Genomic DNA, 24,421 nt, shown 5'->3' with positions numbered 1-24,421 from the left:
GATGGTTCCTCATCATGACCATTTCTTCAGGAAGGGAAGAACAAGACCTAAATTCCCTACATTCGGCCCCCATATCACATTCCTATTACTCTGAAAATTGCATCTGATTTTTAATCTTCAGATAGATCAGAATTCACAAAGTGAATGCCTTACGAAGTAAATGCCCAGCCATCGCTGTTCCCTTTAGCCTATATAATCATGTTTTATTTCTAGTCTCTTGTTTTCTACTGCTAACATCTGCATGCAAACACAGTCTTAGCATTCTCAATCTCATCTGTTCCTGTTGCCTATTCTTCACCTGAAGCCATAATCCCCTGTTTGTCACATCATAATCACTCCCCCAGCAGAGCACTGTTGCTTCGAGAGGGGAATAAAGCAGCAGGAGCAGATGAACTCTCCGTAACAAAGACCCTAATTCCTTCCAGTAAGGGACATCCTTCACCAAGCCTATTTGGCTCACCGAGTATACCTTCTCAGAGTCCCACAGAGTCATACTTGAGTGCTAGAAAAGCATCCACGTAAAATCTGCTGCTTTGTCATAAGGCAAAACAAAACATGGGAGGTAAGATGGGGATAAAGTAAATGCCTCTCAGGTGTCACTCAAAATAACTGTTAGCTTCTACTCACAGGGCAACATTCACTGCAAGGAATAGAATACAGTGGTATCACAGTACTTGTCATTAATTCATTCTGATGAGTGGCAAGCAAATGCCGACTGATGAAGCATTTTTTCTTGTCAAAATGCATTGAGTACTGGGTTTGACAAGTTCTGAAGTCTACGAGTACTGAGGTATGACTGTGTGTCCAGAGCCATCCTTATTAAGCCAAAGTTAACAAGATAGCACTTGTGGCAGTCACTAATGAAAGTCCTCTGACCTGGGGAAATGCCAACCCATGCAGGATGAATGGTTTATCTGCAGTCTTTGGTACACACAGTTTCGTGCTCTCCCTAACACTGCAAACAGTCTTGGTGTCTTCCCATTGTCATTATTTACCTTTCCTCCTTTGCCTTTTGTCCAAGGCTCTTCCTCAACAACCCCAAAGTGGAGGGGGAGGGAGAGGGAAAGGATGTACAAAACAGAGTCTCCTTAATCACTTGAGAGATGCAAATTGAAACAGCTCCATCAGTAGATAAAATACATTTTCTAATTCACTGATATAGAAATGGAACAACCCCTTAGCAGCGGGGATAAGGATGATCGCAATGTTCATTGGTCATTTACTGTTTAAAAGGGGTTCTTTGCTCATCCAAGCCTGGGAGAGGGTAGCAGGTTCTTCACTCTGGCATTTTAAATGTTAGTCAATAAATCTTAATTCTAAATTAACTATTCTTAGAAAGAGCAGATATGTACTTAAACTTATCTGGAAATTTTCCAGAAGGCTCCATGTTTGATTCAACTTTTACCTTTTAATCCCTAATGGTGCCTGCCCATAGCAAGAACTTAAAAGATATATATCTTCCTGCTGAACCAACAAAAGAAAGAGTGGCTAGTTGGCTTAGTGGGAACATAGTGAAGCCAATGAGCCCAACTAGCCGTCCTAGGAGCACATGGTGGCAGGAAGGTGCTGGTGAGAAGGAGCAGATGAATAAGTAAAATTCTATCACCACTTCAGGAAAAGTAGCTTACTTATAAAGCAGCAGCACTTTCTACATATGTAAAGGGTAGGTACTGATTTTTAGTACAATCTGTACCTTTCTTTCAAATGTTTAATAAAAGTAGCGTAACAACAGCCTTGAATGTATTTATTTTCAATATCAAGACAGGCAAGCGAGCACCTGCTAAGATGCACTAGAGATGGAGCTGCGTTCTCACTGGGATGAGCGTGCCAATAGGGGGCGTGGCCGTGAGCACCCGGAGGGCACCGAGTGTTTATTGCTATCTTCACATTAACTTGGATAGTCCTGGCATGTGGGCAACACAGCAAATGAAAGTTAGTTCACAAGAATGTATAAATAATGAATAAAAGAATTAGAAGTACTCTAAGAAATTGCTAGAAGTTATCTCTATTCACTTGTTTGTAGCCTGTTTCCCTACTAGACCATAACTCCTCAAATGCAAGGACTTATGTCTAGTGTCTACAGTAGTACCTGACTCCCTATCTTACATTGAAATGGTACCTGATCCCATACCTTATTTTTGGAATAAATGAATGAATATAGGAATAATCATTGCCAAAGATAAGGGGTCTGCTTCAGTTCTTTCCAGTAGTGCCTGGTTAAATCTTGTGCCATAGCAACTGCTTAGTACCTGGTTATGAATCAAGGAAATTTAAGAAATTATTAGGGTTAAGATAAAGGTAGTTTAGTTTATTTTTCTTTTCCATTGATAAAAGAGGTCACATAAAATATTTATTTTATAGAATGACATACAGAGCACAATAGGTAGAAAATTTTACATGAGATAAAAAATTTCAAAGGCATCATAATTCTTAAGAAGGGTTAGGTATAAGCAATAAGAATCCTTGCCATTTGAAATTAGTCCAAATTAGAAGTCCAGAGAGGAAGGGAGAAAGGGAGGAAAGAAAGATTGTATTTTTCCTTATAAAGGAATCAAAGTAAAACAAACATGTTTGCAATGTCTCGGCAACAAAATTCAAGATGTACACACGTAAACAAAGAAAACATAAGGTCACATTAGTGGTCTACTTATATACCAATATTTAAAATGATGATCTATCTGAATTTACCTGGCACAGTACTTTCAATCTAATTAATCATTGTGAAGGGGTATTTCCAAGGTAAAAGGAAAACCTCAGAACAATATTTCACACAAGACTTTGGATTTTTGGTGTTTTAATCTTAAGTAAACATGTATTAATTTAGAATCACATTAAAATGCTTATAGTGCATATACTAAATTATCAATTTTGTTGTACGCTGATGAGGAAATGCTTTAAAACAGGACTGAGGTTACATGGAGTCAGCTAAAACATCCTACAATTCATTTACGCTTTAAAGGTCAGTTAAGTATCACCTTTGGGCAGGCTTCAACAAAATAATTACCTGTAGACCTACAGCACGCAGAGGAATAGATGGAACCCATGAGTGGTAATGGGACCGTAGGTGAGTGGTAATGACTCCCTGGCTATGTTTCTGCACTGCCTTTGTCAGCCATGGTCAAGCCAGTTTAATACACTCAGTTCCCAGCATCTAGGGAGTAGAAAACCTGGGACTAAGCTTAGATCACATGTAAGCCCTTGGTCTTCCATCCTCAAGAAGAAAGCTGAGAAAAGCTAGGCTAAGCAAAGAAATGGTGTTGAGGGCCTGACTACACATATGCAGATGGTGCCAAGAGAGTAACACCAAGCAGTCCTGAAAATATGACTGCCTAGTTGGTAGTTTAAAACAATAAAATGGATTAGGCTATGCTGTGCTATGCTGGCCTCCATCTGAGTGATCAATTTGACCAGATATTTCATAACACTCTAAGATCTCCATAGTTCTAAAACATTTCATGGCATGCCATGAGTCATCGATTACAACTAGTTCCAATCCATTATACATTCTATTTTTGATTAAATTCTAAAAGGCAATTTCTATCTAATTTACCCTCTTTCCATAGGCTGAACATTTCAATTGGCCTTCTTTATGAAAAAAACTTGTTGCTTTTACATAATGAAATTTAATTCAGTAATTTGAGGCCACTTTGCTAATTTATCAACTTTCTTTAACCCTAGCTAGAGAATATTTATATCTCCCACCTTCGAGTTATCAACAACCTTGTAATACATTCAACTCAATTCTCTAGTTTGTTAATAAAAATGTTGAATACTAAGACTTAAACCAGATTTCCTGCAGGACTGCAGTCAACATCCTTCTCCGAGTTGAGGTAAAGCCATTCATTTGACTTTCCTTGGCCAATTCTCTGTCCATTTTCAAATGAAAATTATGTAATCCATTTCTTTTATTTTTTAACCTAAAAAAGCCACAGTAAGCAGACAAATATCTACATAGAACAGATGTGTACAATAATATGATTTGTACAGTGCCTTTATAAATTATCACCTCTAAAATGGAAAAAAGGAATTAATTCATCCTAGAGTGCTTTGCGGCTTCTGTGATCAGTTATCACATGTATGCCCTTTGGGGCTTAATTTCTAGTGCAACAAAGATAGTGAAAGAAATAACAGTCTGCAAAAAGATTCCAGGCTGGCACGCAAACATAGGCATACATGTAAGATTTTTAAAAATCATTTTAAATCTATGATGACAACTAATGTTTCACATAAAAGTAATAAAAGTTTGATATCTGGCTTTCAAGTAAAAGTACTACCTGATTCCATACACAAGACAAACCCACCAAACATGAAATTTTCTAAGTATTTTTCTTTTTAATACATAAAGCATTTTACAGACTAAATTCCTTTCGCTTCTTTCTCTCATAAAGCCTAGATTATGGTTAATATCTCATGACACCAAAAGTAATACTGTAACAGATATTAAAGCATTTTTTCAGCCACTTATTCTATAAAATATTAATTTCAAGCCTGTGCATGTGCTGTACATATAGGAGATTAGGTAACTGAGTTCCTTCTCAGTTCTAAATCAATAAAAGATAACATGTAGCGCATCAATCACCGCTCACTCTTCCTTTAGTACACAACAACTGCAAGGGGGAGATTTTGAAAAATATATATTTAAGCACTCATGGAGATAGGACCGGCTAGAGAGGATGTCAGCAATACTTACCTAGGAAGGACAGGTTTTTCTCTAGAAGCAAGTCTCTCAGCAGGACTTCGTGCTCATAGCCGATGGCACTGGGGAGCGTTCGTTAAGGACGGTGACACACACAGAGCTATGAAAAGGTGCTATTAGGAAAACACTAATACCAGGTCTATACTTTGAGATGGAAAGGGACCTAAGGTGTAAGTATAGCAACTATTTCCAACTTTAGCCTATATCTGTGAGATTTCTATACACTCCCTTCACTTTAAATGATTCAACAAAAGTTTTCTCTAATGTTTACATGCATTTTGGCAAACAAGGATTTGTAAATGTATGTATATGTAGTTTATCTTGTTTTGAAAAGAGCGACAGACATTTTAAACATCCTTGATGCTCTATTAAAAACTCTCAATTCAATTTAGCGCACATTTATTAAGCACCTACTAAGAGCAGCAAAAAATACCAAAAAGCCTTTACCCTAAAAGAGCTTCCATTCTTACTGAGTTCTGTAAGTCTTCTGGGAATTCATACTTGCACAGAGATGGCCTTTAGCAGTTCCTGTATCACTTCCAACCTACTGTTGGCAGTCTTCTGTGACTTGGGAAGCCAAACAACTGACTTGTTGAGAATTACATATAATGTGAAAGAAAGACTTCTTTGAAAGGACTGTAGGTTAGGGTGTGTGTATAGGCTGTTTCAAGTCTTCTTCTCATGTCTGTGCAAGTCTACCCATATTATAATATGCATACAAACAGATACACACAGGCATTAACACATTTTTTGAGTGGTTACTATGAGGCAGACACCCTGATAAGTGCTCTCTATATGTTATTTCATCCTTATAGTTATCATCATCCTTATTTTACAGATGAGGAAACTGAGGCTTAGAAGGAATCTGCACAAGGTCATACGGTTAACATGCGGCAAAGCAGAGGATCAGATAAGATCTGTGCAATCCTGTATTTATGACCTCCATACAACTTCTAAAACGTATTAAACTTAATTATGTAAAAATAATTGACACTAGCTAATATTTCTTAAATGCCATATGCTAACCTTTTATGCTGTAAACACTTTGGGATACTATCACCTTATTTAATCTTCAGAATGACCACATAAGTAGGTAGTCCCATTTTTAGAGTTAAGGAAACCAAGGTTCAGGGAGGCTGAGGAACCTGCTGGCAGTCCCATGGATAGTAAATAATGAAACCAGGAATGAGGCCTGAAATTCTGGTGTATTTTCCAAAAGGACAGGATTGTGCAAAGTCTGAAAAGGAGCGTTATTTTATTCCAGTGCTTTAATTCTGTCCAAAGCATTTGGTCTTAATGATCTAATTCTCCCACTGACAATGCCAACCTGGTCATATTGTTCCTTGGCTTACCAGAGACTTTCATTCTGATTGTGCTCTGCAAAAGTTCAATTTAAATCAAATAAAGCTGATATATTATTTGTAAAAAAAAAAAGAACCCTAGCAAATTATCCTATCTTTTATAAACACATACAGGTGAATATAGCTTAGAATTCCAAAGATGTGGCCATTTAGGCCAGCCGTCAAAATGAGCCCTAAGCCATCATCAGTGCACTGCCCTCCTGCTTCCTCCCACCACTCCAACGCACATGCCTACGTTTATTTAATTTTTTAATGGAAACAAAATAAAGGAAACTCATTTTTATATCACAAAATTTCACACATTTGCAGAGTCCATTGAAGACATTTGATGAATACCTCTCAACGATGTCTCATTACTAGAGGCATACCATATTTTAGAACTAAATTATTTACTTCTATTCCACATAAATGTGCTCTCACTTTTATTGTTGTAAATTATTTACATCTAAAATGTTGAATCATGAAACTGAGGTTACTGATGGTACAGAAATGAAACCCACAGCATTTTAAGCTTCCTGCATCATTATCTTTCCTTGCTTCTCTGCGTAGGTCTTTGTCTAATAGCTGTGTCCTAAAGTCACACTCTGGAAAGTTGAGGTGGCTGCTTTCTCACACCTTTTGTATCAGTGAATATGACTTGTGGCAGGAAAGGTATGGGTAGCTTGGCTATGTAAAAAAAAAAAAATAGAAGACACAGAAAAAAACAGAAAGAACAATGACAATTTATAGTTTCTTTGCTACTGTGCTTTTTTAGTGTCTTATTAGTAAACGACCAATTTACTGTATATTCTACTTGCACAAATGTCTATGTGTAACATTTTCATAATGGAGTAAAAAAGTTTTGTACCTATTCGATTTACTAAATGTGTGCTTTCTTTCTCACAAAATGATGTACTTTACTGAGGGTAAGTGCTGTAAACAGTACCAAATCATCACAACAGCACAAAAATAGCATTTTCACTCACATGGAAATCCAGTAATTTTGATTCAGTGTGAAATAAAATAATTCCTGTTGATCAGTCTAAGAGACATCTATGCAAGTGTATTTACATTATATAAAACTGCTACTACCTCAATGCAAAGATAAAAATCAGTTCTCTATAAACTTCCCAGCCTATTTTATTTTGCATGGTAAAAGCAATTACCAACTTAAAATTTTGGAAAAATCCACTTCTTGGTTTTTCTTTGCTTGATATAAGCCATATTTAAAATAAAAAGGTCTAGAAAATAAAGCTTGTAAAAACAGTAATTTAATGGCAATCGGCACAATAATCGAACTACAAAATTATAATCTAGTCAGTGAATGCAATTTATAGACATACATCATTATCTTTATCAATTGAAATCATGTACTACATTAAATTCTACTGGCAATAACACAGCAAAAAAAGGAAAGTGAATGATGGCAAAAATGTAAGGAAAATACTCCAAACAGAATTTATAATGCTCCATAAGCAGAAACACTTAGACTTTGTCTATAATAATACCTATTATTGATGTATGGCAGTGACCATGGGGCAAAACTTGTAAATAACCTCACAAGCCATTTTCTTCTCCAGCAATACAGCAATCTAGTTTCCCGTAAGCATCTCAACTATTACTGAAAAATAGCCTCCTGGCATTTACAAAGCAGTTGACTTCATACTTTAGTCCATGCATATATAATTAGATAGTTATATCTAAAATCAATATGCAATCCTTCAAAAGACATTATGCTTTTAAAACCTTAACTTTAAATTGATTTTTAACTATTTTATGTGCTTGAAAATTAACATGTAATTCCGCCCCACATACTCTGAAATGGTGTTAGTTGTTACATGAATGTGCTAAACTTTATGGCTGTAGCAACTTCAGGTTGGCATTCCTACACTTTCTGACACTACCATTAATTTTACACTGAAAGCAGAAGTATAGTTTTACTTTGATCTAATAAAAAGGTGAGCTTATCACAATGTTGTGATTTTATTAGGTTAGGTTGGGGGGAACAGACTTGGAGAATAAATACAGCAAGGGCTATAACATAGATAGAGACTATTCTTACAAGGGGTTTCTGTTAAAAGATTTTTTTAAAGGTTAAAAAATGAACATTTTTATGAACAAAAATGAGTGATTTTTTTAACAAAAACTTTACTGGCTCTAAGCCTTTGTGAAACAAGGTGAAATAATAAACACCCATGCACGGGGCGCACGTACACTTGACTAGCAAGGGCTTCCAAAAAAGCCTCCCGACTGGTCACCAAGTCACAACTGGTCACAGTGCCACCCACACCAGCAGAACCTATACCAGGAAGGGCATGTTCTAGTCAAGAAATGTGAGACTCATGGACTCAAATATATATATCTTTTTAAATTACTCCATAAGTAGCATTTTTACCTAAGAATTATAATGAAATTCATAGTGTGGTCACAATATTACTAAATGTATTGATGAATACATTTACCTGTGTCATGAAGTCATTACTATCCACTCAAATCCTGTATTAAGAAGTAAGTATTAACTCTTTAGTAATCTCAAAATCTTTAATGAATGACTGGCCACGTTGTTACAGCCCTATATTCAGTCCTTAGGGACCCTGGCCAGGTAGCTCTGTTGGTTGGAGCATCATCCCATTGTGCCAAGGTTGTGGGTTTGATCTCTGGTCAGGGCACATACAAGAAGCAACCAATGAATGCATCAATAAGTGGAACAACAAATCAATGGTTCTCTCTCTCTTTCTCTAAAATCAGTAATAAAAAGAATTTAGTCCAGAGGGAAAAAAATTAAGTTGGTTTCTCTAAAAATGTTTATTAAGGATCTAAATGACAACTCAGATTGTAATCAGCATTTAAGCAATAAGTCTACTGCCCTTTAAAATGGGATGGTCTCTGGCAACACTTTAATCACATCATCCTTCAACTTCAGGCAAAATTTATTCTAGCAAACTCAACTGAATTCAGCTCATTTTAAATAGAAAATTTGTTCTATTTTTAAAAATGTTCATTGGAATGGTTAGATACATTCCAAGACAGTATGTTACCTGCCTAATGACTCTGTACCTTCAAACTCATTGAAAACCAGGCAGTTTGAAATAAGCATGTGAATGTGCAGCTGCTGAACTGACACCTTCCCGTGGCCTATCTGGTTTTTCTTAAGCTGCAGGAAAGAATGGTCTGCAGTGACCCTCCAGCTGATTGAATGTAAAACAGAAGAGTATGAAATGTGTTTTGTGAAGCAGAACTTTATGTCACGTTAAAGCTAGACACATCTCCTCCACTGACACTAAGCTCGTCAATTGCGCACCTAAAATTTTATGGGAAAGGATACTGTTTGATGCAGTCCACCAGCGGTCCATAACAGCAGTCGTTCACAATGCACTGCAGACAGATAAGAGGAGGGGTCTGTGATACAGAAACTACTGCAGTTAAACAGTATCCTAAAAGCTGTATCTGAAAATTTTTTCCTTAATTTTTTTAAAGAGCTATCAAAAGGCTTTTCAAATTTAATCACAGAAAACAGAAAGTGCACGGTTTTTATTCACTATAAAAGCAAGCTATTAAAAAGTGAAATGTTCTTCTCGCAAACATCGCATTGCCATTTATGGCGCACCCTGACCTCAGTGATAGTTTATGATGACAGTAATTAAATGAGGTTTAAAATCCTTTACTCTGCTAGGCAGATAACAGCATCACCACTGAAAATAGACAGCTGTGATTAATACCTGATAGACCTGATTTGCTAGAACTCCATCTGGAATCTGAGAAGGGTCCCGTAGCATACTATTTATAACAGACTTGGAGGCTGCAGAAGAAAAGAGATGAACCGTTAGCAGACAGTCAACATACTTTAAATGCAACATGAGAAGGGACATACACCTATGTACATACAAATCATGACAATGGAAACGCGACTGATAGTAATCATTTCCTTTTTATAAATCTATGAAAAGCTTTTAATTAGACCATTTTGCCAAGTTTGTGAGCCACATTGCCAGATTTGAAGATGATCTAATTTTTTCAAGGTAAATTAACAAGTACAGAACTAGCGTATGTCTATTATCAGATAAATTAGCTTCAAAAAGCCCACTTGGGGGAAAAAACACAACAAAGACAATCAGAAAAGAAAATATTTACCTTTTGCTGGTAAGTATTTTATAGGCATGTGTATATGGAGGGCTTAGTGAAGGCAGGTCAGATTCAAAGACTTCAATGATGTCAATAAAAATAACTTTCAGCCAAGAAACCATCTCTGAAGTCTACACCTTTCAAAAATAATTCTCATCAACTGCTAAACAATGTATGTCCATTTCACAGAAATATATGTAAAATGACTGACAATTGAGAGAAACTTAAGAAAATATACAGGTCCTGCACAAATAACACTGCTTTTTTATTACAAAATATTTTATTATAAAATCATAAGCAGGTAATTCTATAACATAACAATACCAGACTCAAGCACACACATATATTTTTTAGATTTTATTTATTTATTTTTAGAGAGAGAGGAAGGGAGGGAGAAAGAAAGGGAGAAGAAACATTAATATGTGGTTGCCCCTCATGTGCCTCCCACTGGGGACCTGGCCAGCAACCCAGGCATGTGCTCTGACTGGGAATCTAACCAGTGATGGCCCTTTGGTTCACAGGCCAGCACTCAATCCACTGAGCCACACCAACCAGGGCACCACATCACATTTTAGGTGAAATGTTCAAATCACTGTCCATCTTGTGTGTGACATTCACATACCCTACCAACCACACTCAAGCAAGCCTTACTTCTGCTAGACCCTGTATATGTTTATATATATACATTTATATATGAATTTTTGTTCCAAAATATGTATCATTAAATCCAAGGTAAATTAAATTGACCTTATCCCAGGGAACTGTTATAGAAGAAGAGGCTACGGGAGGTTTCTAATGAGGGATGCTATATCAGGTCACATTCTTTGAAAACTGAGGCAGGAGATCCTGGCCTCGATGTTAACTGCAGGCACATGAAACCCAAGGTGGACAAAACTTCCTCTCCTCTGCAATGGACGTATGAAAGTTTCTAGACCAGTGATTTTCAACTGGTGTGCCACAAGGATTTTTAAAGCATGCAATATCTGACCATTTAGTCAGGGGCACTGACCTCCTTTCCCTTAGGTTGCCAAATAAAAAAATGACAACATCCAACACAACAATAGCTGTCCAGTGTGAATGAATCAAAATTATATGCTTTTTGGGGTCAGATTGGCAATATATATATTTTTCGGTGTGTCACAGAATTTTAGTAATCAGTTTATGTGTGCCATGAGATGACAAAGGTTGAAAATCACTGCTGTGGACTAAAGCTATGTCAGGTGTTGCCTAGGAATCAATTCATTCAAGTCCTCCAATGGAATAATTCCCAGATATTTAGCAAAACAGCTTAAGGTCTGGTCCATACAAACACAATCAAAAATGAATATTGGATAATTAGTTAACAGAATAAACATAGACCACAGATTTATATCATTCGGGTTCTGAGATGATTTTTGGCTTACTCCCCTTTTTTAAAATTGTTATGTTCTTTATCAAGTTCAGTACTGTAAGAACACTGACAGATAAGATAAATGTTAGTAAATACTGTGAAAAGATACAAAGAAATTATATCTTTTTCACTTTAGTACAGAGTCCAAAAAGATATAATGAAGTACAATTATTTTAATTAGTTCCTATTTTTAGTCACATAACTGCATGCTTATTGTAACATTTACATGCTTACAGCCATTTGTAAATGCATTTGCACTGCAAGTAGAGAGGCCATATTTGGAATCCTAAATGAGCATCAGCACCTGAGAAAGCCCATTCAACCCTATGTATACAACCAGCTCTGTGACCTGGGCAACCCTATGGAACTTTTCAAATTCAGTGTCTTCATCTGTAGAAAGTGATAATATCATTTGAGTTTACCATGTTAAAGGTTTCTTGTGTGATTCTATAGAGCAAATACCTTCAACAGCTATTTTGTTATTTGTTTTGTTAAAGCTGCAGTAATATTGAGAACCAAATCAGGCTTAGATATTTACTTCATATAAACTTAAGTTGGACTCAATCATTTCTGAGGGAAATTACCATGGATGAATGGTACAAACACTGGGAATATGAAACAGCAAGTTGTCTTATTGTAAAAGAATAAATTACTGCAACAACAGTGTTTAATAGATAGCAATGTACTTGGTAAACTCACTCAGTATTCCTAACTTTATTGTAAGGCCTGGAGAATCAGAGGGACCAGGGAAGTGCTCATGCATTTCATCACCCTCTCTGAGGGTACCTGCTCTCTCTGGTTTGCCATACAGTCACCAGAATGTAATGGCAGACACATTCATTTAGATTACCCATGATGCCCCTGATGTTTCAAGGAAACAAGAGCACCTTCTCCAAATGTACCTGTATCTGGTCATTGCTAAAATGTTACACTGCTGACTTTCATACCCTTGTAAGTATAAAACTATTAATCTCTAAATGGCTGGACAGTATAATAAAAAATGTTATCCTATGGAAAACTACAGACCTCATAACCAACAACATGCAAACTCATTGCTACAGTCATAAAACAAACACTCTTTTTTAAAAAAGAAGAGGAACAATACTCTAAGACATAAGAAACTTAGGTCATTTATTTTATGAGGGAAGAAAGGGAAATATTAAAAAAAAGAAACTAATGACATCATAATTTTCCTCACAATATAAACCTTAGAATAGTGTGCTTATCAAAGTTAAGAATCATAGCCAATAAACTTTTTAGAAAATAGTTTGAATGTACTGAGTAACACACTATACAAATCAAAGGAAACTTGAAAGAGGAAGTCAGTCATTTTAAACTGAATAGTAAAAACTATACATTGAGTCCACATTCATGCAAAAAGTATGCCTGCATCTCAGATGAAGCCACAGAGTGCAAACTTACTTTTACACACATATTCTGAAGTTTCCGAACTGCCAACTGGATGAATAACAGCATCAACCAGATAAGGCAAGGCAACTGGACGATATCGGGAGGGCTGGAGATGATAGGCCTCAGGAAAGCCTGTCCCTTTCATGGAAGCTGCCCTAGGCCAGCTACTCCCTCTGTCCAGTTCTCACCTGTATTGGACCATTCGTGGACAGAAGTCTTGTTCTCTCTAACCTCTGCCAGAGGCATTCATTCTGTAGATTTCAGAGTTTACCCACTAGTGCTTCAACTGCCAGGAGTTCAACTTTCTACCAAGCATGTACAAAGCAGGAAGCACGAATCACTTAGAGCTAGATGCACAAGAATGGGAGAAAGCGGGTACCTGTTAAAGCTACAGAGGACAGGCAGCAAGCAACGCCTGGACTAAGGTATAATGCCTAAGAAAAGGTTATGATATTTTTACGGTGAAATATTTCTGACAAAAAGAAGTCAGAAGACTAATATAATAAACATCTGCCCACCCACCACTCTGATTTAATTTCTGGATCTGTAAATGAACTTTAAATATTCTAATATTAATTTGTATACACTTTTTAAATGTATCAGTCTTGCTAGAGGTTGGTTTATTATAATCTCCAAGAAAGCAAATTTTGGTTTATCGATTCCCCCTAAATTAAATTACATTTAATCTACTTTTATGATCATTATTTCTTGTTTTCTACATTGAATTTGCAACATTATTCTTTTGCTAACTTACTATTTTTCTTAAATGAAATTTCAATCTTTTATTTTAACATAGCCTTTTTAAAGCTATATTTTTTTCCTCTAAATTCTGCTTTAGTTACATGCCACAAGTTTTATTGTCATAAATATTTTATAGTTTCATGATATCATCATTTATCTACAAATTATTAGAAAACTTACTTTCACATTTTATATTTCTAATTTGATTACATCATGTTCAAATCATGTAATGTTTACATTAATTTGGGAGAATTTGACTTCCACTGTGCTTTAATATATAATCAATTTTCACAAATGTCTTATGTTTAAAAAAATACTGAAGCTCCTATTTTTGAGGTACAGAGTTCAGGTATGTCAAGTAGGTCAAGAATTTTAATTGTATTATTCAAATCTATATTCTTATTTTTTCCAAGTTAGATGTGAAATAATTATCTATTACTATTGTGTGTATCTCCTCATAATTTTGCCAATGTTTGCTTTCTATGTTAGGGGGCTATATTGTTGGTTATATAAATTCATTGTTTTACATACACTTCTAGGAAATGATGCCTTTTGGCATTAAGTCATGACCTTTCCTATCTTTTCTATGTTTTCCATCTTTTTTATGTGTTCTATTTTCACTTTTCTAGATACAGTTTTTATTTATTCAATCAGCTTATATATTTTACTTTATATATTTTTTTATACTTTATAAATATCTATAGGTTTCATTTATAGTGTCTTTATTTTCTCATCTCAAGTCCATGGTATTCTATCTATCTATCTATCTACCTATCTATCATCTTCCTTATGATAGTGATTTCCTTACTCTCACTGGTCTGTAAACTTTTACTGGGAGCTAATTTTCAGCAAGAATTGTTTGACCTGCACTTTGGAAATAACTATGACACGATAGTTACATGTTTACTTTTACAGGACCAGTTTTATTGTTAATTTCTTGGCTTGGGCTTCCTGCAGTAAACATGAGTGTAAATTTGGAACAAAACCCACAAATGTGCTCACCTATTTCTAATTTCTCTCTCCTCTCCTAATACAACACAACTCAAGATCACATATAGCAAACAAGCTCCCTTGCCATTTTTCCAGGAAAGTGGAGTTTTCCCAGTCCTATTTCTATGGTTTGGGCTATATATGGAGGCTCAACTCCAACTCCTGGCTGTACAACTTTCCCTCTGGGGAGGTCAAAACCCTGGCCCCAGACCCTCATGGCTATACCTAAAGCTAACAGTTCCTACATGCTTACACAGTGTGAGCCCCTGTATATCACTCTGAATATAACACATTTCCTCTCCATTCCTTCCAGTTAAAAATTAAAATTCTTTTGTTTTAACTTGGGTATTTTAAAATATTTTTATTTTTGTTGTTTATTTTGTCTATCATTCCTATGTATTATAAAAATATGAACCACTAACAAAATATCATTTTTGCTATGTTGCTAAAATTACTGTAAACCCTTTGGAAGAAATTGAAGGGAAAGCTTGCTTCTTTTTATGTTTGCTAATTGTTAATTTTTTGAACTTAAAGTTATATAAATATACGAAGAAAAGTTCTTTCCAAGAAGTTGGATCCCCAAACAACAGAGAGAGGAGCAGATGGGTCCAGACAGGGCAGGGAGTGGAATAACCTAAATCACCTTTAAAGACCACTTACTGCATGGCGGCTGGCTGGGCTGGGCACGGGGAGAATGGTCACTTGTGCCTAGAAAATAAATTGTTACCCTGACTCCTTCAAAGACTGTTGTCATGTCATAGGTCAAAGTTCATCATCAAGCTTGGGAAACAAGATTGTTTCTGTGGGTTTGAGAATCAGTTCCATTGGATTCTTGAATATAATTCCATACTGTTTGGGGGGGAGGGGTTTCAAACAATGATTTTGTCACATGCTTATTATCTAGGAATTTGGGCTGAGCTCCTTGTGTGGCCTGAACTGGAGTGGATTATCTGTGTGGTAGAGGATTCATTTTCATGATGATTCACTCCTATGTCTGGCAAAGCTGTGCTTGCTGCAACCTCAGCTGGAACTGTGGATGAGGGGCCTTGGTTCCCTTGTGAGCCTGTCTAAGGTTGGCTTGTGGGCTTAAGGTTGGCTTCAACTTTTCCTGGAAATGATGGGTGGGTCCCAAGAGCTGCATCCCAAGAGAACCAGAAGAAGTATGTAACTTCTTATGACCTAGCCTCAGATGTAATATGACAAGACCATAATTTTTATTTATACCTTTTCAAAAGAGAAAAAGACAGGAAGATATACACAGCCTAAAAGGAAAGGGATGGAAAACCATATTTCATGCAAATAGAAAGGGAAAAAATGCTGGGGCATAAATAGTTATATCTGACAAAACAGACTTTAAAGCAAAGGATGAAGTAAGAGACAAACAGGGATACTACATAATGCTGAAAGGATCAATCCAACAAGAGGGTATAACCCTGGTAAACATTTATGCACCCAACAAAGAAGCACCTAATATGTAAAACAAATTTTGGTGAACATGAAGGGAGACATTGACAGTAATACAGTCATAGTAGAGGATTTTAACACCCCATTGACATCAATGCATAGATCTTTCAGACAGAAAATCAATAAGAAAACAGTGGCCTTAAGTGATACACTAGATCAGACTAACTTAATTTCACCCCAATGTAGTGGAATATACATTCTTTTCAAGTGTACATGGAACATTTTCTAGGTTACACCAAACATTACACAAAACAAGTCTCAATAAATTTAAGAAGATTAAAATCATATTATGCATCTTCCCTGACCATAAAGGTAAAAACCTAGAAACCTACAACAGGAAAAAAACTGAAAAATACACAAAGACATGAAGGCTAAATAACATGGTATTAAACAGTGAATGAGTTAACAGTGAGATGAAGGAAGACATAAAAAGATAACTTGCCCTGGCAGGTGTGGCTCTGTTGGTTAGAATGTTGTCCCATAGACTGAAAGGTTGAGGGTTCAGTTCCTGGTCAGAGCACATACCCAGATTGCCAGTTTGACCCCTAGTCAGGATGCATGCAAGAATGCAACCGATTGATGTTTTTCTCTCACATCAATGTTTCTCCCTCTCTCTTTCTGTCTTTTCCTCCCTCCCTCTTCTCTCTGAAGGCAATGAAAAAATGTCCTTGGGTGAGGATTAAAAATAATAATAATAAAATTAATTAAATAATAAATGTAATAATAAAATAAATTTAAAAATAAAAAAGTTACATTGAGACAAATAAAAATGAGAGCTATCTAAAATCTATGGGATGCAACAAAAGTAGTCCTGAGGGAAATGCATAGCATTACAGGCCTATCTCAAGAAATAAGAAAAATCTAAAAAAAAAAATTACATTTAAAGGAACTAGAAAAAGAACAAATAAAGCCCAAAGTGAGTGGAAGAAAGAAAGCAATAAAAACCAGAGTAGAAATAAACAAAATAAACAAAATAGAGTAGAAATATACAAAATATCAGTGAAAATGACCTGGTTCTTTGAAAAGATACACAAGATAGACAAACCTTTAACCAGACTCATCAAGAACAAAAAAAAAAAAAAAAAGAGAGAGAGAGAGGGAGAGAGAGAAAACCCAAATAAGTAAAATTAGAAATAAAAGAAGAGACAGAACAACTGATATCAAAGAAATATATAGGACTATAAGAAAATATTACAAACAAATGGTATATGGAAACAAGTTCAAAAATCTGGATGAAATGGATAAACTCCTAGAAATATACCATCTTCCAAAACTGAGTGAGGAAGAATCAGACAATCTTAATAGGCAGATTACAATGAGTAAAACTGAAACAGTAATCAAAAACTCCCAAAAAACAAAAGTCCTAGACCAGATGGCTTCACAGGTGAATTTTACCAAACATTCAAAGAAGAAATAATACCTATCCTTCTCAAACTATTTCAAAAAATCTAAGAGGAGGGAAGACTCCCAAGCTCATTTTACCACACCAACATTGTCCTGATTCCAAAACCAGATAAAGATACTACAAAGAAAGAAAATTATAGGCCAATATCTCTGGTGATCATAGATGCTAAAATTGTCAACAAAATATTAACAAGCCAAATACAGCAATACATCAAAAATATCATACACCATGATCAAGTGAGATTTACTCTGAGGATGCAAGGTTGGTACAATATCTGTAAATCAATTAATGTGATACACCACATAAACCAAATGAAGGATAAAAACCACATGATCATACCAACAGTTGCAGAAAAAGCATGTGATAAAATCCAGCACCCATTCATGATAAAAACTCTCAGCTAAGTGGGGACAGAAGGAACATACCTCAATGGAATAAAATTCTAGAATCTGTCATTCCAGATATGACAGATTCACAGTCAATATCATAGTCAATGGGAAAACTACAAGCATTTCTCTTAAGACCCAAGAAAAGGATGTCTATTTTTACCACTCTTATTCAACATAGTATTGGAAGTCCTAGCCACAGTAATCAGAAAAAGAAATAAAAGGCATCAAAATTAGAAAAGAAGAAGTAAAACTATTATTATTTGCACATGACATGATACTGTACATAGAAGACCCTGAAGACTCCACCAAAAACCACTAGAACCGATAAATGAATTCAGTAAAGTAGAAGAATACAAAATAAATATCCGGAAATCAATTGCATTTTTATATATAATAATTTGAACTATCAGAAAAGGAAGCTAAGAAAAAATCCAATTTACAATTGCATCAAAAAACTTCCTAGAAATAAATTTAACCATGGATGTAAAAAACCTGTACTCAGAAAATTATAAAACACTGAAGAAAGAAATTGAAGAAGACACAAATAAGTGGAAGCACACTCCATGTTCATGGAAGGAAGAATTAACATCATTAAAACATCCACACTAATCCAAAGCAATCTATAGATTCATTGCAATTCCTATCAAGATCAATGACATATTTCACAGAACTAGAACAAATATTCCCCAAAGTTATATGGAACCACAAAATATAATAGATAGCCACAATAATCTTGAGAAAAAAGAAAAAAGTTGGAGGAATCACACTACCTAATATCATATTATACTGCAAGGTCATAGTAACCACAACAGCCTGGTAGTTGTATAAGAACAGGCATATACATTAATAGAACAGAATAGAGACTCCAGAAATAAACCCATGCCTTTATGGGTTTACAATATAAATATATTTTCTTTGTCAAGTAATATTAACAAATAATATTATCAAATAATATTATTGACAAACAATATTGTCAGAATAATATTTGACAAAGAAACCAAGAACACACAATAGGGTAAAAACAGTCTATTAAACAAATGTTGTTGTGAAAATTGGACAGATATGTGCAAAAAAGTGAAACTAGACTACCTCCTTACATCATGCACAAGAATAAACTGAAAATGGATTAAAGACTAAAATGTTAGACTCACATCCATAAAAATTCTGGATGGAAACATAGGTAGTAAAAGCTCAGACAGTTCTTGCAGCAATACTTTTTCTGACACATTTCTTCAGGCAAGAGAAACAAAAGAAAAATACACAATTGGGACCACATCAAACTAAAAAGGTTTTGCCCAGCAATGGAAGCCACCACAAAATGAAAAGACAACCCACTGAATGGGAAAACATATTCACAAATGATATATCTTATAGAGGGTTAATATCCAAAATTTATAAAGAACTTAAAAAACTTAACACTAAGAAAACAATCCAATTTAAAAATGGGCTTTGGAAAGTGTATAAACACTTTTCCAAAGATGACATAAGGATGCACAATAGATGTGAAAAGATGCTCAACATCACTAAACATCAGAAAAATGAAAATTAAAACTACAATGAGATATAACCTCACAGCTGTCAGAATGGCTACCATCAATAAGTCAACAAACAACGTGTTAGTGAGGATGTGGAGAAAAGGGAACCATTGTGTACTGCTGGTGGGAATGTCAATTTGTGCAATCACTATGGAAAGCAGCATGGAGTTTTATCAAAAATTTAAAATCGAACAGTCTTATGATCCAGCGATTCCACTCCTGGGAATATATACAATGAAACCCAAAACACTAATTTGAAAGAATATATGCCCTACTATGTTCATTACAGCATTATTGACAATAGCCAATATTTGGAAGCAGGCCATCAAGTAGATAAGTGGATAAAAGCTGTGATACAGGTACAATAAAATACTATGGCTGTAAAAAAGAAGGAACTCACGTTTTGCAACAGCATGGATGGACCTGGAGAGTATTATGTTAAGTGAAATAAGCCAGTCTGAGAAAGACAAGTACCATATGATTTCACTTATATGTGGAATCTAATGAACAAAATAAACTACCACACAAAATAGAAACAGACTCATAGATTCAGAAAACAGACTGAGAGCTGTCAGAGAGGAGAGGTTGGGGAGTTACGTGAAAAAAGTAAAGGGATTAAGCAAAAACAACAACAACAAAACAACTCTTAGACATGGATAACAATATGCTGATTACCAGGGGTGGGGGGAAGTAGAAGAGGGTAAAAGGGAGATAAATGATGATGGAGAGTCTTGTTTCAGGGCAGTGGACACACAATACAATATACAGATGATATATTATAGAACTGTACACCTGAACATATATAATTCCATCGACAAATGTTACCACAATAAGTTTTTTAACCCCCCCCCAAAAAGATTAAAAAATACTTTCTAGAAGGTAGATGAACTCGGAAAGTTATGCAATATCATGCTTTGAAATAGAAGATCAACGTGGAATAGCGGTATGGAGCGCAGCCTAGAATCACTCAGACTTGATTTGAGGACTAACTAGCTCTTCAATCTACTGCCTATGTTGATCCTACAAGTTGATTAATGTCTGTGGCCCTCAGTTCCCTTATTTGTAAAAGAGCATTAACATTGGCACTTTGCAGGGTGGCTGTGAATATGAAATAAAATAGCACAGGAAATGCACTTAACATGCCATTTCAGACTTGGGCTGTTGCTTTGGCTGGTGTTAGATCATGGTGTGGCCTGATTTCTGCCTCCCAACACTGCATTATCAATACGTAGATCATTTATTAATTTCTATTGTCAAGAGCATTAAAAAAGAAAAGACTTTGCATGATGTATATATAGTCAGGGGCCTGTCCTTACCAAGTATATATTTCAACAGCCTTGGAGAGACAGCCAGAGGCGTATCTGTTCAACAGGCAAAATTTGGTAATGCCAGATTATCCCTTCTTATACCCCTCCCCTGCCCCACTACTTTGTGGCACCCAGTACACAATCCATAATCAAAACTGTTCTCTGGAAAAACCTGGTAGAGTCCTTTATACATTCCTGTGTATTAGCTTAAGTGTTACCACACCATGGGGGTGGGGGGATTGTATTTATGTCTTATCTATAATAAGACCTCTCAGGATTTTCTCCCCCTAGCTAAGGGCATTTCAAGCATCAGCAATCAAACAAGTGAAGACCTTCCCCCAAATCACTGGCATCATGCCCATGTTTATAACTCTTCCTTTCCTTAATGTAAGATCAGATACAGGGTCAGCTACTGCTGAAAGAAACTGAGCAAATAAGCAGGTGAACCACATGCACTCTTAAGGTGCTTAGAAGTGCTGCCCACTGCAGAGTGCTTTTGACTAGGTTATACCTGATCTAAAACAAGGACAAAACCAAATATATTTGGGACCACTGACTCAAGGTCACAAACAGGTTTAAGCATGATGGGTGAACCAGCATGGGGCTGACTGTATTTTTGGTGGCAGAAGTCAGGAGAGAAGTAAGGATGAAGTGAGGAAGGACAATACAGGGATAAAGAAAAGATGGGCCAAGTTGAAGGAAAATTCATGTGCAGACAGATGGAGAGTGTTAGAACCTACTTCTCCCTCCACTGAAGAAAAAACAATCCCTGCAGTTAAACAGCTGGATGGGGAAGGCAGTTGCTGTTGGCAGCTCTCCCAAAATATACCCGGAAGTTGGCCTCCTCATGTGGCTGCTCCAGGGGCTGAGCTCCAGGACAGCAAAGCCTAAAAATATCATCTAAAATTTAATCTTTTCTTCAAATGCTGGTTTAAGGCCTTTGGAGATCAAGGTCATGAACACCCCAAGTCAGCTCTCCACAGGAGTTGGCCTGTTAGAATCTTCTCTGGACAATTTTGATACTGCCAGGGGCCGACAAGAGCACAGCTGGAACTATTCCTCCAGAATTCCAGGCAGCCGACTCGCTCTCCCATTGCACAGGAGTGATCTCTAAAGCAGTTTGATCCCATTTGACTACATGAGTAAGAAACATCTTCCAACTTAAGGAATCCTACAGGAACATATTATGTAAATTTTGCTCTCTGGTACATAATCATGTAAGAAATATCTTGAACTACAGTCATCAGATTAAGAAGTATTATGTAAAGACATCTCCAAAACATGAGTATCCACACTGATCAGATTCTTTTTTTTTTTCCTTTCTATTGAATGTATTGGGGAGGCACTGGTCAACAAAACTATACAGGTTCCAGGTGCACAACTCCACAACACACCACCTGTGCACTGTCCCATGTGTTCAGCGCTCCAAGTCAAGTCTCCGTCTCACACAATTTGATCAAGAGTTTTGACTCAGGCAACTTACAGCTTGATAGTCACTATACACCATCAACCCTTATTCAACAAGCATACATTTGACACATATTTATGAAGCACCTGATTAATGCCAGAAACATACTTAATTCCACTTCTCCCACCCACCCACCCTCAACGCCATCCTCCAGATCTAAAACATTCCTTTGGTCCAGGCCAAAACTTCAAAACCCAGTTCAATTCTTACCTCCTCCAGTAAATTTTCCCTTATTTTCCCAATAATTTGGCACTTGGTTAAATATTACTTTATCATCTGTTGACAGGAGACTGATCACAATGCTAAGACTTGAAACCATGACACGTGAAAAAAAATCTGAAAACAGGAATATTTAGCACAGTACAGAAAAAAAGATGTTGCATCTCCTCAACATTATCTTTTAGCAATTGGGGCTTTTCTATGGAGGGTGAGACCCATCCTGTCACCCAAGGAGATAAGAAATAATTCCTACAAGTCTATTTCTAGTTCTGAGGCTATAAGTTTTCAGATTTCAACTCTGGCTTTTTGTGACCGTATATTTGTTCTGTATCAATGCTTTAAAAAATTTTTTTGTCCATTATGGCCCACCAAAGGAGACTTCTTAAACACTTTTTCTTCATCGCCCACCCCCTAAAATTTTAATACCCAGGTACACGGTATATCTATTTATGAGAAGTCACCCCCTTGGAGAATGCATGGTTCTCATGGAGAACTAAGGAACCATCTGCGTCAGGATATTTGGTAAGTTGTTTAAAAGAAGAAATATTTCTCTGTTACCACCTCAAAGTTGCTCTGCAAATAATAACTACTCAATAAATTGTTGAATGAATTATTAATGAACTACTCAAATCCAAGGCTTGCCTACATTCCCTACTATTATAGCAATTTTTAAATATTTTATTTATTTATTTTTGGATAGGGGAAGGGAGGGAGAAAGAGGGAGAGAAGCATTAATGTGTAGCTGCCTCTTATACAGCCACTACTGGGGACCTGGCCCAAAACCCAGGCATGTGCCCTGACTGTGAATTGAAGAGGCAACACTTTGGTTCACAGGTTCAATCCACTGAGCCATACCAGCCAGGACTATTATAGCAATTCTTAAGTAGTCAAATTGATTTGACTTAATTTGAGCTTTTCTCATTATGAATGAAATTAGTTTTTTCTTTATTGTTTTCAGAAAATTTAAAGGATATAGAACACAATGGATCTTTAGATATTGGCAACATCTTGTCCATGTCTCCTGAGGAAGAGTGTACATAACCCTGGCACAGGCATGTGAGGTGACTGTAGTAGCATGCAAAACAATTTCTTCTTTAACAGCTACACATTATTTTAACAGTATTTCTATTCGTGACAAAAAAATTGTAGTTTATCATTTAAGGTAGAATCATAAATTCCCTTTAAAATATAATTAAGTAATGACATTTTAAAAACTATCAAGTAAATATTATACATTTATTATTAATACATGTGATACTATGAGAGTATAGCAAAAACTGTAAGTGTACCCAAGTTTCTAAAATTTCAGAAATACTAGTTTAATAGTTATATAAAGTCAGTTTAACATTCAGAAAGGTAGGGTTTCTCAGCCTATCCTAAAACAAGATTCCACTTCCAAAAAGGAAAAGCAGCTAACATTTATTGTATGCTTAACACATGTCAAGCACCATTCTAAGCTCTTCACATGTGTCAACTCACTGAATTCTCAGAATGTACCTATAAGGTGGCTATCCCCATCTTAGAAATAACAAAATGAGTCATGAGGAATTCACATAATTTGCCAAAAGTCCCATTCCCACCTAGTGGTAGAGCCCAGATATGAACTTAGCCAGCTGGACTCATAATTATGGGACTATTCTTCACTAGTACTATCCCCACAGTATTCAAAGGTGATCTGAAATGTTTTATATTAATGTATCATACTTATAAGAATTGAACTCAAGTTTTCCACTGGTATTCCCTCCTCTCTCCTAGATTTCCCTCCAGTTCAAATATTAGCAATTAAAGTTTCCAGACACTTTAGTGCTCCATGTAGAACAAACAGAGGGCCACATAATGATGCTGAACTCTCTCGTCTGAGCTCGCTGGGGCTCAGCATGTCACGTGACATTGAGAGGTGAATCACAGGTAAAGAGAAGACTCCAGCTCAAGGTCTGGAGATACG

General features: G+C 36.1%; 1 protein-coding gene across 2 annotated transcripts in view; it reads right to left on the bottom strand.

Annotated features, from left to right (window-relative positions):
* The window catches only part of CDIN1 (CDAN1 interacting nuclease 1), a 212,530-nt gene that overhangs the window by 111,561 nt on the left and 76,548 nt on the right, over positions 1-24,421 (bottom strand). For both annotated transcript variants that reach the window (XM_028505661.2, XM_028505659.2), the window contains 3 exons: positions 9,756-9,835; positions 9,362-9,411; positions 4,691-4,758 (listed from right to left, as the gene is read on the bottom strand). In XM_028505661.2, coding sequence (XP_028361462.1) covers positions 4,691-4,758; positions 9,362-9,411; positions 9,756-9,835 — 198 coding nt within the window. The remainder of the gene's footprint in view (positions 1-4,690; positions 4,759-9,361; positions 9,412-9,755; positions 9,836-24,421) is intronic.

This window comes from Phyllostomus discolor, chromosome 1 (assembly GCF_004126475.2).
Source record: "Phyllostomus discolor isolate MPI-MPIP mPhyDis1 chromosome 1, mPhyDis1.pri.v3, whole genome shotgun sequence".
NCBI lineage: Eukaryota > Metazoa > Chordata > Mammalia > Chiroptera > Phyllostomidae > Phyllostomus > Phyllostomus discolor.
Note: the sequence above shows the minus strand (reverse complement) of the source record. Positions and strands in the feature narration are given on the sequence as shown.